General features: G+C 48.9%; 1 protein-coding gene across 4 annotated transcripts in view; it reads right to left on the bottom strand.

Annotated features, from left to right (window-relative positions):
- The window catches only part of EXOC6B (exocyst complex component 6B), a 293,100-nt gene that overhangs the window by 140,834 nt on the left and 138,166 nt on the right, over positions 1 to 14,100 (bottom strand). For 3 of the 4 annotated variants that reach the window (XM_062574912.1, XM_062574911.1, XM_062574914.1), the window contains exons 7-8: positions 13,800 to 13,976; positions 6,154 to 6,222 (exon numbers count right to left, since the gene is read on the bottom strand). In XM_062574912.1, coding sequence (XP_062430896.1) covers positions 6,154 to 6,222; positions 13,800 to 13,976 — 246 coding nt within the window. The remainder of the gene's footprint in view (positions 1 to 6,153; positions 6,223 to 13,799; positions 13,977 to 14,100) is intronic. The other variant, XM_062574913.1, reaches the window with a different exon arrangement.

Raw genomic sequence — 14,100 nt, forward strand, 5'->3', positions numbered from 1 at the left:
GTTATAGTGGATCAAGGCCAGCAATGGCCACCAAGATGGTTAAGGGAGCTGCACCCTACAACACAGTTGGAGCAAGCTAGGCTTGCTCAGTCTTAAAAGGAAAAGGCTGCTGAGGCACATCTAACACAAGATTACAGAACAGATAGAGCCTGGCTCCTCCTGGAAGCGCACAGCAAAAGGAGAGGCAGCAGAAACAAAACACAAAAGGAAAAATTCAAAGTAAATATCCTGATAAAGAAAATTACACTAAGGGTGGTCAAACACTGGAACAAGGACCCAAAGAGGCTGTGTACTCTCCACCCTTGGAGAGCCTCAAAACTCAACAGGACACTGCTAATATACCTTCAAATTTAGCCCTGCTTTGAGTGATGGATTGGACCAAAGACCTCCAGGGATCCCTCACAGACTAATTATTATCAGTCTGTGACCTGAAATCGAGGAGATTTTAACAAAAATTCTTGTTAGCTATTTCCCCCTTTGGTTAAATTGAGTTTAACCTTAGAAAACCCAATGTTGTTCAGGGAAATTCTTTGCAAAACAGTGCACTTGTTACAGGCATCTCCATCACCTGTTATTTTTGAGGTACGGCTGCTCCTGGACACTACCACAAGAGTTCTCCAGAGTGGCTGAAGCACACAGCACACATTCCTGGGACTTTTCTGAGCTTCAATGCCAGGAAATCAAGCAAATTTTCAGCAAGAAACTTCATACACTTGCATAACGCAAATAGTGGTGCTGGTGTTTGTAAGGTTCCTTTAGCCTCTTTGTAGTCTGCACCACTCAAGAGGAACTATCTCCTATACCAAAATCAGTCCTGATCTTAGAGCTTCTTAGAGCCAAAGGCTGGCTGGCAGTCAAAAACCTTCAAAAAAGGCCAAAAAGGTGATCCCAGGAACTACAGTGCACTCGGCCTCAGTCCCTAGGGAAGTCATGAACTAAGGCCTCCTGAAACACATTTCTAGGAATACAAAGGAGGAGGTGATTGGAAACAGTCAGCGTGGATTTAACAAGCAAAAAACCTACCTGATGACCTGATTGCCTTTTTATGATAAAATGACCAGATTTATGCATGAAGGGAGAGCAGTAGATGTCATTTACTTTGAAAAGGGTTTTAACGTAGTCTTCCGCAGTAGTATTCTACCCAAGTCAGGACATCATAGGTTGGATGAGTAAATAACTGGTCAGACGGTTGCATTCAGAGAGGCATGATTAATTAGTTGGCCCCTACAGGCGGGCTGGTAACAAGAGGAGAACCACAGTGGTCTCTGTCCTGGGACCTGTCCTGTTTAACATCTTAACCGAGGACCTGCAGGAAGCAGCAGTGCGCGCTCTCACCAGCTTGGTGTCATCTGCAAAACTACAAGGGAAGCTCAAAATACACTCAAGGGCACAGCCACCATCCTCCCTGTTGATCCAGAGGAAGGTCAACAAGCTGGAAGAACTGGCTAACAGGGACCTGACAAAATTCAACGAGGACAAATGCCAAGTCGCGCATCTGGGAAGGAAGACTCCCTAGCAACAACAGACTGGGGAGTGCCTGTCTGGGGAGCAGCTCTGAGGATGAGGACCGTGAGTTTCGGCACACAGCAAGCTGAACGTGGCCCAGTGGTGTGCCCTAGCAGCAGAGAAGACCAACAACCTCCTTGACTGTATTAAGAGGAGTAGGGCCAGTGGATTGGCCAAAGTGTTTATCTCTCTGTACACAGCACGCAGACCACATCTTGTTACCGAGTCCACTTTTGCCCACCCACCCCCCCCAAATACAGGAAAACCATTTGATATTGAGTGACTCCAGTGGAGGTCATCAAGTTGGCTGGGGGCTGGAGTACTTGTCCCTCAGGGAGAGGCTGAAGGAATGGGGCTGGCCTGCAGAAGAGATGGCTTTGGGGAGACCTAATAGCTGCCTTCAATACCACTGAGGAGGTCATGGGGTGGAGTGGGCTGCCCAGAGAGGTTTTGCAGTCTCTGTCCTTGGAGGTTTCCAAGACCAAACAGGATAAAGCCCTGAGCAACCGCATCTGACCTCACAGCTAACTTGCTTTGAGCAGGAGGTTGGACTAGAGACCTCCTGAGGTCCCATCCAGCCCAAATGAAATGCAGTGTTTCTACGGAAATACTGAAGAGATGCAGTGTAGTTCCTGTGGTCAGGACCGACAGAGTCAGCCTCTTATTTTAGCCGTGAAGACTGGAACTGAGGAGAACTGAGTGGATCACAACAAGATCAATAATAAACGCAAAACACCAGTGCATCCGGCAGGAGTAAAGCCACAAGCAACTGGGCTGAGGTCTGCAAAGCCCTGGGAAGGCACAGCTCAGCTCCCGGCTCCAGGGGACACGCAGTCGGCACTCAGGCTGTTGCAGGAGTCAACGTAGGACTTCCCCCCCCCCAACACGTCTGTTTTCCAAACTGAGTGTTTTAAGAGCCACGACTGCCTGCGATCATATCTAGCCAGCTTAGAATGAACAACTGATTTCTTTGCTGCTTCTTTGATCGAAGCCAAGTGGTTTTCTCATGGGTAACAAGGTCACGGGGTTAAAAGAGCAATATGACAATTACCGAAGTTAGATCTATTGCCACTGCAGACGGAGCCGCTACCCGGGGCCCATTAGCACGTAGTACAGAACGGTTATCGCAGGTCACTGACACCGGCTCGCTCTAATGGCTTTTCCTGTGTCCTTATCAACCCCGCGCACAAAGTGGCTCACCCTCAGCCTTCCCCTATGATCTCCGGGCGGTGTTTATAGCTATCTAACTCCAGCAGGCACCCGCGGGTCAGCCAAGTCAGCAGACAGTGAGATAGGCCAGGACGCAGCGAGGGGACAAGCTGCAAAGCGCCGGCGACGAACAAGGAGGCAGCGGAGCCTTCGAGAAGGAGAGCTTTCCCCCCCCCTGCCCCTGCCGCCCCGAGTTCAAACTTTCTGTTCTCCAGGACGTGGAGGAAAGGAACTTCAGGACCCCGAGCTCAAAGCCGGCCGGCAGCCGCAGGCTCTCCAGGCGTCTTCGGGTACCGAACGACGGGACAAGGGGCGCCCGGCCGCCCCAGCGACGTCGGGCTCCGCTTTCTCCCCCCGAGGCCGTGCCGGGTTTCTAGGCGGGCTGCTTTCAAGGGGGGGCAATTTCTACCTGCCGCACGTTTTCTCACCTCTCCTAAGGCAGCAGAGCAACGTAGCACGGCAAAGCAGCAGGGCAACGGCAAGACAGGAGAAACGTCACCCACCGCCTATCCAAGTCATCCAGCCCCGCGGTTTTCCCAGAAACATCTCATTAACTGAGAGGCATTTTTGAGCCTGTATTTGCACCAGCTCCCGCTCAGGCTTTGTCGGACTCTCGTTCTTCACCCCACGTCGTCCCCTTTTGTGGTCCAGATCACAGGGCGATCACAGCGTCTTCCCCAGCACGCGCAGAACCTCGAAGTAACTGCTAAGCAATTAAAGCTTTTTGGGTTTGGGGTTTTGTTTTTTTAAATAAAAAGTCTAATGAGCACTAACAGGCAACAGCAGTGGTTGAAGCAGGTGCGTAAGTGACTTAAGCCACCGGCGCCCGCTGCCACGAGTGCTCCTCGGTGCCTGCCGGCCGCAGGGGAACCCGGAGCGCAGGCGGCTCTCCGCTCCCCGACCGCGTCCCGGCCGTCCGGGCGCCCGCGCGCGGGGACCGCGGCCGAGGAGGCGCCCGCCACCGACGCCGCGCTTCAGAGCCACGAAGCTTCCCCGCGTCCTCGGAGATGCTGCCGGTCACCTGTATCTTGCAAAAAATAATAATAATAATAAATAAGAGAGAAAAGACCTCGCTGAGCAGGCCTCCGGGCCCGCCGCGGCTCCCCGTTAACCGCCGCCTGACCCGTCTTCACTTTCTCCCCCCCCCCCGCCCTCCTCCTCCTCCTCGCTCTGCCCTTCCTGCGGGAGTTCAGCGCTTCCCGGCGGCGCGGCGGTGCCTGCTCGCGCCTGCACTTCGCCTTGGCTGCCGGCGGAAGGATTTACAGGTGCCTGGCCCCGGCCGGCAGCCCCTGACCGCCCGCCGACCTCCCCGCACAATGCGTGAACTCCTGCCCTGCCGATAAGGCGGCCAGATAGCAGCACTGGGGGGGGGGGGGAGTCTTTCTTCCCCCCCCCTTTTCTTTTTCTTTTTTTTTTTTTTCTCTTTCCAAAGAATCCTTTGGGAATTTATAAGCAGCACGGCCATAAAACCGAGGTGACTGGAAGGTCGGCTTCGCTAAAAATAATAAATATCGCCGTGTTTATTCAACGTGGGCCTTTTCAACTGCAGGCCAAGCGTTTAGATAACGCTATTGTAAATGACAAATATTAGGGGTGGAGGTTTTTTTCTTTTTTCTTCTTTTTCCCCCCTCTCGGTAGCTATTGCGTTACGACCTGCCCGCGGGCTCGCCGACGCCACGCAGCGCGAGCTGCGCCCCGGCTGCCGCGTCCCGAGGCGCCCGCAGGTCAGAAAAGGGGCAATTTGCTCTTTCTGCGGAGCCGGTTGCCTTATTCCTGCCTTACCTTCTTTAGAGCCCTGCCTTGTACTTTCACTCAAGCATAAAAAAAAAAAAGAAAGAGAGAGAGAGAGAGAGAGAGAGAGAGAGAGAGAGAGAGAAGAAAAAAAGCAAACTTACATTCACTGGTGGGAACTCTTCCTCCCTCCCACAGCATCTCCTCACCCACCCAAACCCCGGGGCTCATTCCCCCCATCAAACGCGCATCAGCTATGCAATCCGCATCCCTCATCCCGCTCGCATCGGGCACGTTCCTCGCTGACGCTCCTCCGACCCACGCGGCCCTTTGCAACCCCGAAGGCATCGCGGCGCGGCCCCGAAAGGGGCGTCCGCGCGGCTCTGCCGCGGGAGGTTTTCTCCGAGAGAGTGCAACGCGTTTGGGGTAGGCTCACGTTTGCATTCCAGCAAAGTAAGCGTGGCTACGGAGCCAAATTACAAAATGATGAACAGATGAGGACATGCAAATGGTTTCGTGTAAATGTTCTTATGACAGGTCTTTCGCTTTTTTGCAAACTCATTTGTATGTATTGCTGGAGAGACTGGCTTTAGGAGAGCCTTAAAAGCACCTACCTCTCCAGCTCGCCTCCACAGGGGCAAGGGAGGAAAGCGCTGAAGCGAGTCCTCCTTGCTCAACCGCAGGAGAACCACCCTCCAAATCATCCCTCCTCCGGAAGGTGTAGTGGCTAACGCTAAAAAAACCAGACGCAAAGTAACATGCGCTCCTCGGGTCCGTAAGACTTCGAGGGCTGCGAGGCTCGCGCGCTGCCGCAGGAGCCTCAGAAACGCAAAGCTCCGGGAAAGGTTGAAGTGTGACCCGTAAGGGTCACCAGCCCTCGCTGTAAATAAATACATAAGAAATGATATTCTACATCCTCAGAATGCCCGCAGAGAAACCGAGTTAATCCGGCAGCCTGGATCACCAGAGACGGGAACTCTCCCGATGAGCTCCGAGGATGTAACGACAGTCGGAGCCGCACGCTTAGCGGTATGCAACTGCAGGAGCAGTAAGCAAATGCCAGCAGAGAGCACTTGCAGTTCAGCCATATTTTTCAGCGCACTCAAAAAAAAAAAAAAAAAAAAAAAAAAAGCCTAATTACTGGAAAATTGAAATTGATACAGTAAAATGGTGGATTTTGTTGGATGGCAGCAAATCTCATCCCGTCAAATAGGACCCACTCAAACAGTGTTTGAAGACTGGAGAATTTCTCTTAACTGCAACAAACAAAACATCTAAAACTTCTCAATTCCTCAATTTGCACTGCATACTGCAGTTACTGTGGTTAAAGGAGAATTCTTTCAGGGAAACTATACAAGCAAGAAGTATGTATTTGGCCTATTATAAACCCAGAGTCTACAAATGGTTGCAAAAAAATATCCTTTTCTATTTGTGTGCTGTGTAAAGTAGCTATGGGGTCGGGGTTTTTTTGTTTTTTTATTTTTTGTTGTTTTTTTTGTTTTGTTTTTTTTACCCAAATCCCATCCACCACTGCAGGCACAGGCCGATTTTCCACTTCAGGTAACTCACTTCATAACCAGGAGAATATAAACACGTATTTTGCAACCACTTCCTTACAGGCGACACTGAGCACCACTCAATCATCAATCATCTGGTTTCAGGCAAAATCCAGCGTCAGCATCATGCTCGCGAAGTGCTCAGACTTACCAGCACCGAGTATATGTGCAGGCACCGGTACACAGGGGAGAAGTCCACCAAGTCTTGAGCCCCAGGCACCTAAAAGACATCAGGAGATCAGCGCTGACTACACAGAACACACATAGCTGAGTGCAACTCCAATGCATGCAAGTCTGACAGAGAGCAATATCAGGAATTCCAGCTACGTAAAATTAAGAATAGTTATTGATCCCTATTTTAGTTTCTGTATGTACATTTTTAAAGGCTCTCAAAGCAGGAAAATTTCATTTAATCTCTCTCATGCTCCATTTAGGCTCCCCTAAGAAATTCTGATGTATCATTTGGCCCGGGGTTAGCCGCCTCAGCAGAGATGCAAGATGTTTAATTTTGACCATAGGCTTAAGTGGAGTTCAAGTGTCCTGGCAGAAGCCGTACTGGTACTTAAGCAACAGTAAAAACCGTTTTTCTCTGGATTTCGAGTTTGATTTCTTTACAAGCATGAATTCTACTTTTTTCTTTTTTTTTTCTTTTTTTTTCCTTTCCAAAAACACACAAGCCACGCAGACCTCACCATCTTTCAACAACATAGTCAATCTCACGCAGGGACAAGGAAGCGCAGTCTTGGAGGGTGGGAAGGAGGGAGGAAGATCAGAGAAGAAATTTGCATACAAGAAGCCTGAGTCCTTTGGAGACATTCAAGTCAACAGGGTGTTCAGCTTGTTGGCCACGGCATAAAGCTAACGCAACCCTCCCTCTCCCCCAAAACACGGAGAGGAGGGGAGTGTTCTGTTGACAGGCGGTGGAAAAAAGGGCAGCAAGATGAAAGGCACCAATGGACAGGCCTGGGAAACATGTTTATTTTAAACATTTCTAATTACGCTTAAGAGGCATTTCTGCTCAAAAGGAGGTAGGATGAAGTAGGGGGAAGTTTCTAGCTGGAGTAGGGTGTGCAAGTCTCAACCAACGCAGCCCGAGCGCCCGGGGCGAGCGGTCTTCCTCACCCCAAGCAGGGCGCGCAGGAGTTGCAAGGGCAAGCAGGGGATTTTGCTTAAAAGCCTCCTGCCCGGCGAGAAGCTGGAGCTGTTAAAGAGCCTCCTGCATGCAAGGAAGCCCATCCATCTGTCTTGCTAAGCTCTCCTTTCCTCCCTTTCATAAACACAGGCCCTGGCCCGAGGTTCAAGGTGAAGCGCAGGCACCGCTCGTCTTGCACGGACTACCGGCCGTGCTAACATCTCTTGCGTGTGTCTTTTAAAAGAAAAAACTAAATCTGATGATTGCAAACGCTCAGCAGCAGTTTTGCTGCGCTGCTGCCAGGTTTATCACCCAAATCTTGCTCGCTCCCTTCTGCATTCACGGCCGCCCAGCTCCTCTCAGGCTCCCTCCATAGCTCCCAATCCAGATTTCGTTTAGTTTGCCGACTCCTCTGAGTGCAGCTTTTGCCTTGCTCTGTTCCCGCAGCATCAAGTGTAATCGATCTCTAGTTGGTAAACTCATAAAATACTTTCAGCTCAGAAACCACCAAACGCCAAACCGCTGGAGATCGCTAGAGCAGGCGGGGGAGGATGGCTGCACGCTCGACCGAGTCGTCCTCCGGCGACAACCATCAGCGCCAGCAATGCGGATGGGATGGACCCCGAGTCTGTCCCACCTTCCTTGGAGGGAGGGAAATCTGTCATCTCTTCATATACCATCAAAGCAGACAATGTTTTCCTATGAGCTGGAATTTAGGATCAAACCTTCTTGCTCCTCTTGGGTTTTGGGCACTAGCTGAGAAATACATTTGATAAAGACTTGTGCAATCGAGCGATTGCCAGAAATCAACTTCACCGGCCCGGCAAAATCCTTTCAAAGATGACAGCAACATTTTCACAGGCTCTGTTCTTCTGCAAAGACTTTTAAGCCCCATCACACACACAAAATATCCTGGTCTATTCTGCAAAATTAATCTCTCCGAGACATCAACAGTTTTTAAATTGTTAACCTAGTTAAAACACTATCAGACAAGGATGCACAAACCCTAGAGCGCTTCCAGCAAACAAAAAGACGTGCATCCAGGGGATCAAAAACTGCCCTAAGATTTTATGCAGGATGCAAACTGACAGCGTATTTTTAAGGAAAAGAACAGACCGTCTCCTCCACGTAGAGCCACAGTCCCGCGACAGATGAAACAGCCATCCAGCAGTGGAAATCAAAGAAATGCCAAATTTGAGGAGAGAAAGGAAACGAACTCTCACTAAAAGTCACCCTCAGATACCCTCAAATTAGGCAGCTGGGGATTTGGTTTGGGGGGTTTGCCCCCCATCCCCGGGAAAACAGACAAAAATGACTGGACATACCTAATCATTCAGGCTTAGCTCCTCTTTAGGAGCTACTTGATTTTCTTAGCAAAAGCTGCACTACCACTGTTCAAAAAAGAAAGAAAGAAAGAAAAACTTTGATTTTTTTCAAAGTTGGCAACAAAATCAGAGCTAGAGCCTCCTCAAGAGCAGAATGATGACTCCCCTGACAGCTGCACTTCAGCCTAATCTTTTCGCTTTTAATTTGCAGAACAGAGAACGTATTCATCTTCTCCTAATTTTTCCCATTCCACAAACATCAGCATCACGAGCCTCATTCCCCAACTGCACATCTGGCACGTTGCCGGTACTGGGAGCCCTGGCAGACCCGTCAGTCTCCAAACAGCTGAACCTTCTCCCTTCGGAAAGGCACTTTCAAGTTGGGTTAAACACCGATTCTAGCAAATTTAACCCATGGAAGAGAGGTTTTTAGCGTAAGTTCTGCGTTGTGGTCTCAGAGTTAAGGGATGCTCTGATCTGCTTTTAGGTAAATTTGTGATACGACAGTTTGAATCTAGGACCCTTGTTGCTTTTTGATGTAAAGATGTGACACGGACACACATGTATTTGCCCCGTTTCAGCGAGGAAAGAAAAAAAAATCCACAGGTGCAGTATTAGGAATTCAGGAGAGGTGTTTTATAGACTAACGCATTATTTAGACCCATGGAGTGAAGTCCGTAGACGCCCAGCGGCAGGTGAGCGGGCAGCTGCAGGAGCAGGGGTGTGCCCAAGGGCTCAAGCCCGAAGGAGCGGGCACGGTCTCTCCGCACGTTCTTGCCGCGCAGAACGAGCCCGCTGACCTCCGTGCCTGAAAGCAGTCCTGCTTCTGCACAGCTTCAGCCAACGCCACCGGAGCGCTCTCGGTACGAGCGGCTGCTAAGCGATTCATCTCGTGCTGAACGGACGTAGGGGACCAAGCGTGCTGTAGCTTTGCTACACCGCGCCTGGTCTCGGTGTCCTCCGACTGCTCTAGCGCGTGGCCACTGCTTAACCTCAGGGGGGGAAAAGCCCTGAATCTATTCCTGCGGTGAAGAGGGTGCTCACCACAGTGTAATGCTGGCCCTGGCGAGAGCATCCTGCAGACTATCTGATCTCATTCTGGCTGGCGTTAGAGACAAGAGAAAAACAGCTTTGTCTGGAAAGAGATTTTCTCACAGCATCCAACATGTTTTTTGCATAATTACTAGTGGAAGCAAGAAAAGGTGAAGGCTGATGGCACCTAACAGGGTCCAGTTATCTGGGAAAGTCCAGAGGGCTCCCTGGGGTCCCTGCTCTAGCTCCCAAAAATTGGATAAATCTATTACATCATTTAGAGAATGATTCCTATAGCCAGGTCAAGTGAAAGACTGCCAGGAGCTTGAGGAGTTTCAGCTCCGACTCACACCTGCTAATATCCTCAGTGCCAAACTGCTCAGCCAAATACGAGGCTGGCTGCAGTTTCGTGATTCCTTCTTCAATGACGATGGAGCAGTCGTTACTCTGAAGCGTGCTGTTCTTCCTTACAACTCCCCCTCTCCCAAAGAGGGGCACCAGCGAGTCAAACCAAGTGCTCCACAGACACCCATCAGGTCCTTTTCAAGGACCACCACAAAAACATCCTGACATGCTAAACTAACTCAAAAAAAGAAAAGTCACTGAAAATCAGAAGACCCTGGACAATCTTGGTACTTTCTAGTAAAAAAGCGTCTAGGAAAAGGGGTACAACTGGCCCAAGCAGAACAGTGGGGCTCCTTGCTGTAAAATGCAGATCCTCCTTCAGAAACTTGACATTCACAGAAACCGAACTTAAACCTTCCCCTGCACAGCAAAGCAATTCATACGTAAGGTATAAGAAAAACCAAACCCCCAAACCTGGTCAAGTGAAAACTTCGGGACCTTGGGTCTCATTCTATCCCCTCTGCCGGCCTGCTCCGTCGCTGAGCTTTGAGTTAAACGCAGAGGGTGGGGACAGCTGTGCTGAACCCTAACAGGATGCTTAAAATTGCGGGGAATCTCCATCCTTGCAGAATTTCTCCAAAAAAAAAGAAAAAAAGAAAAAAAAAGAAAGAAACAGCTAAATTAAGCTACAGCTGAACCATCCAGCTACAGCTGGACCACCATTTACTGATGGTCCGGCTTAAGGCAGGAGTTTGGACTAGACACTTCCAGAGGCCTTTTCCAACTTCTGTGATTCACTAGGACAGTAGATGTTCCTCAGTTTCCATGAGGAAGCAACCTAGTCTCCAAAAGCACAGAGGGTACTTGCAGGTGCTCTCCTTTTGTTTGAAGGTCAAGATCCACTCTTCTTTAGTAGCTAGAACATCAAAAAGATATCAGGCTTTCAATAAGACACTCAGATCTTCAGCAGGCTGCATCATCTACAGCTGTGCCCACTCACTTTCTCCACTTATTCGGCGAGTTCTCATCTCAGTGAAGTGTCCGTACATCAGCTGGGCTAAGTCTGGACCACAATGTCTCCAAACTAGAGAAGTCTAATGAACCGTGCCTCACATTGCTCCTTCTGAATGCAGCTGGCAGAGCTCTCTTACGCTACTCCAAAGGAGAGCACGACTGGTATTAGAATATACTTAACTTAAGCAGAACTTTGGCTCATTATTCCCTTGCACTGCTTATCCTGGGAATTTTGCAACTGGAATGAAAGGATTGCTCCATATGGGTGAGGAAATCACAGGATCTTTACTCCATCCAGCCAAGCTGGGGAACTCCATATTCTGGGATCAGCAGCTGCGTGTTCCCAAAAGCTTAAATCAGAAGCACCAGCTGGGACAATCCTGTCTTCAGTCCTGAGCAGGAGTAGATCTGGAGCTCACCCTCCACTCTTCCCTCCCCATATTCAGCCAGCAGCCACTGCTGTCTTTCAAACAGAGTCCTGGCAATACTGGTCAGCACTTTTTGCTGAGCCAAGTGAACAGGAATGGCTATGACTGCAGATCATTTCTTTATTGTCCACTGACTATTTTCCAAGGGCTGTCATTTCCTTCTCCAGGCTTTCTGGTTAGCAGTATTCCATATTTCCTAGGGAAATATAAGCCTAAGCAATGTTGCTGTGTCAGAGGAGCTAAACACAGGAAACAACATGTGCCCACACAACCTTCAGGACTCCACAATACGATGGCTAGACACAAAATGCGATACAATTCCCTTGTAGGGAAATGCCTTGTAGGGCAATACTTAACCCTAACAATTTTAGTGAATTGAGCTTAGGTCTGGAGACTCAAATCTCGTATTAGTATTGATTCTAAGACTCTAAGTCTGCCTATTATCGCTGCACAGACAAGGTAATCAGAAGGAGAAAAAGTCATACTACAAGAGGAAAAGCTTGGAATGAATCTATCAACCACAGAAAACAATTCTGCGATTGGCCTGTAACTTTAGCGAGCCCTTACCAAAGAGTCCAGCGTTAGCATTTTACACCCCTAACGCTCCTTCAGGTTTAATGGCTGTTTCAGTGTGCTTCCATTCAAGATGAGAGCTCCAGCTGTGCTAGCTCCCACGAGAAGACATTCTCCTTCGCCGTTCGCCTCCGTGCTCCCCGCAGGCACGCTGCCGCTTCGCCACCGATTTCATCACCAAGGACAGCAGCTCCTCCCGGCCGAACGCGCTCTTGGGCTTCCCAACGGCGTCGCTCCGCTGCCAGGGTAAACCCACAGCCTTCTCGGGCTGACGTGCCAACGGGCCATCGAGCACCTCTAACCACCAAGCACTCTAACGACCGAAGAAGCCTCTGTGCTCTCATCAGTGAAGGATTAATCCTTGCTATAAGTCCAGTGGCTTACTACCAGTCTGGCTTTCAACGTGCCAAGACACGGGACTTCATCCACTTAAGAGACTAGTTAATTGTTTGATAAACTGCATTAAAAGATCTCTCTCAATTGCACTGTACAAATTATGGTCTTAAAAACAACACCTTCCCTCTCAACATTTACACATTTCAGTTCTAATTAAACTCCAAATTTACATACACTGCAGCAAATAACTCCACATTGCACACAGCCTCCTAAATTGGGGAGAATTCATTTTAAAGCAAGAGGGAGATTTTAAGAGTGAGATGGAACAAGAATTATCCAAAGAAACAGAATTTTTCCCTTTCAGGAAACTACTAGAACAGACATACTCAGATCAATATTTGTTTTCCCAAAACGTGATCTTCCAACTTGTTTTTCTTTTAACTTCCACTCCATTTCCTTTCCAATGCAGAAGCATCACCCCAGATGATTTTAGTGCAGCATGAAGGGGTCTGAGCCATACCCTAGTTTGGTCACTGCAAGAAAGCAGTGCTCTCCTCCATCTGCTCTGCAAGTACAGCAGAAATCAAGAGGAAAGAACTGAACAAGATCATGGTGGGGAAAAGGCAGACTATGAGCACAGAACCATAGCGGACAACCCAAGCTACTGCTAACACTAGAAACTTGTTTTTCATCCTCTTCCCTGGCTGGTCACAGATCGTCAGCCCAGGGCTGCAGAGACCACCCGATTCAGTCACAGGTTGGAGTTGAAAAATTCCATTCTCCTGACATAACAGATGCTTCAGCAGTGAAAGAAAAACCACGCAGCATAGCAGAGGAAAAATGGCCAGTGCAAGACCAGATAGCATGAAATGATGGAACACATCAAAAAAGCTCAACACCTTGTGCCCTGTATCCACATTCCTCTGCCCTGCTGTTCCCGAAACACACAGTGACAGGACTAGCTTGCATTTCAAGTGCTACAAATCCAAGATGTTCTACTGCATATTTTATTTTCTAGAACCTGGGACGAGGGGTCAGAAAGACAATATGTTACACACACACACACACACACACACACTCACTATATTTGGGAATCGAGCCGCGTACTGAGCAGAGCAGCAATGCATTCAGAGCACATCAAGGGATTAAAAACGCATTAAAACATTCTGTCCAAATCCTGTCCTCCTCAGCACAGACAATGTGCATCTGTCACGAACACATACGTTCCACAGAAGAGGCCAAATATCTTGCACACTACACGGCAGTTTTTCTTCTTTTAAATGGCTCAGGATAGACACCAGACTGCCTTCCCGAGCAAGCAAAGGCCACCGAAGCACAGCCCTTGAGCTGGAAGAAGGCCTGGAGGACAGAACACATGGGCTCTTCCATTTTCGTGTAACACCCGTGTAAGGCGCTCTGCTGAGCCTGCTAACAAGAATACGGGCAAGAGTTCAGCTAAACCTGAAAGCCACCCAACATCTACCCGATCTATTCCACATCTTTACAATAAGCTGCATGAGAACATGCACGGCTAAGCTAGGTGCAAACACTCTGAGACACTCAAGTCATCCCCAAGTTGTCCAGTCTCCTGGGTTTGATGTTATACTGTTACCTCTTCATCCTCATCCTCATCTTCAACATCCAGGATACCCGAATCCTGCTCAGACATGGGGCTAGTGTTTTTTACCTCCAGCTCTGAGCTTGCGCAGACTTCTTTCTTGGACTTCTTTCCGCTGCTTATCCTGGGATGCTGTGATACAATATTGTCCAGGTTTCTTTGCTGCTGTGCCTAGAAAAAAAGCAGATTTCACGTTTTATGATAGGCATCCTCCAACTTATTTTTTTTTCAAAAAGATGCAATCAGTCATGAAATACACCAAATGAGGCAAAATAAAACACACACTTAATGGAAC

Source organism: Rhea pennata, chromosome 4 (genome assembly GCF_028389875.1).
Source record: "Rhea pennata isolate bPtePen1 chromosome 4, bPtePen1.pri, whole genome shotgun sequence".
NCBI lineage: Eukaryota > Metazoa > Chordata > Aves > Rheiformes > Rheidae > Rhea > Rhea pennata.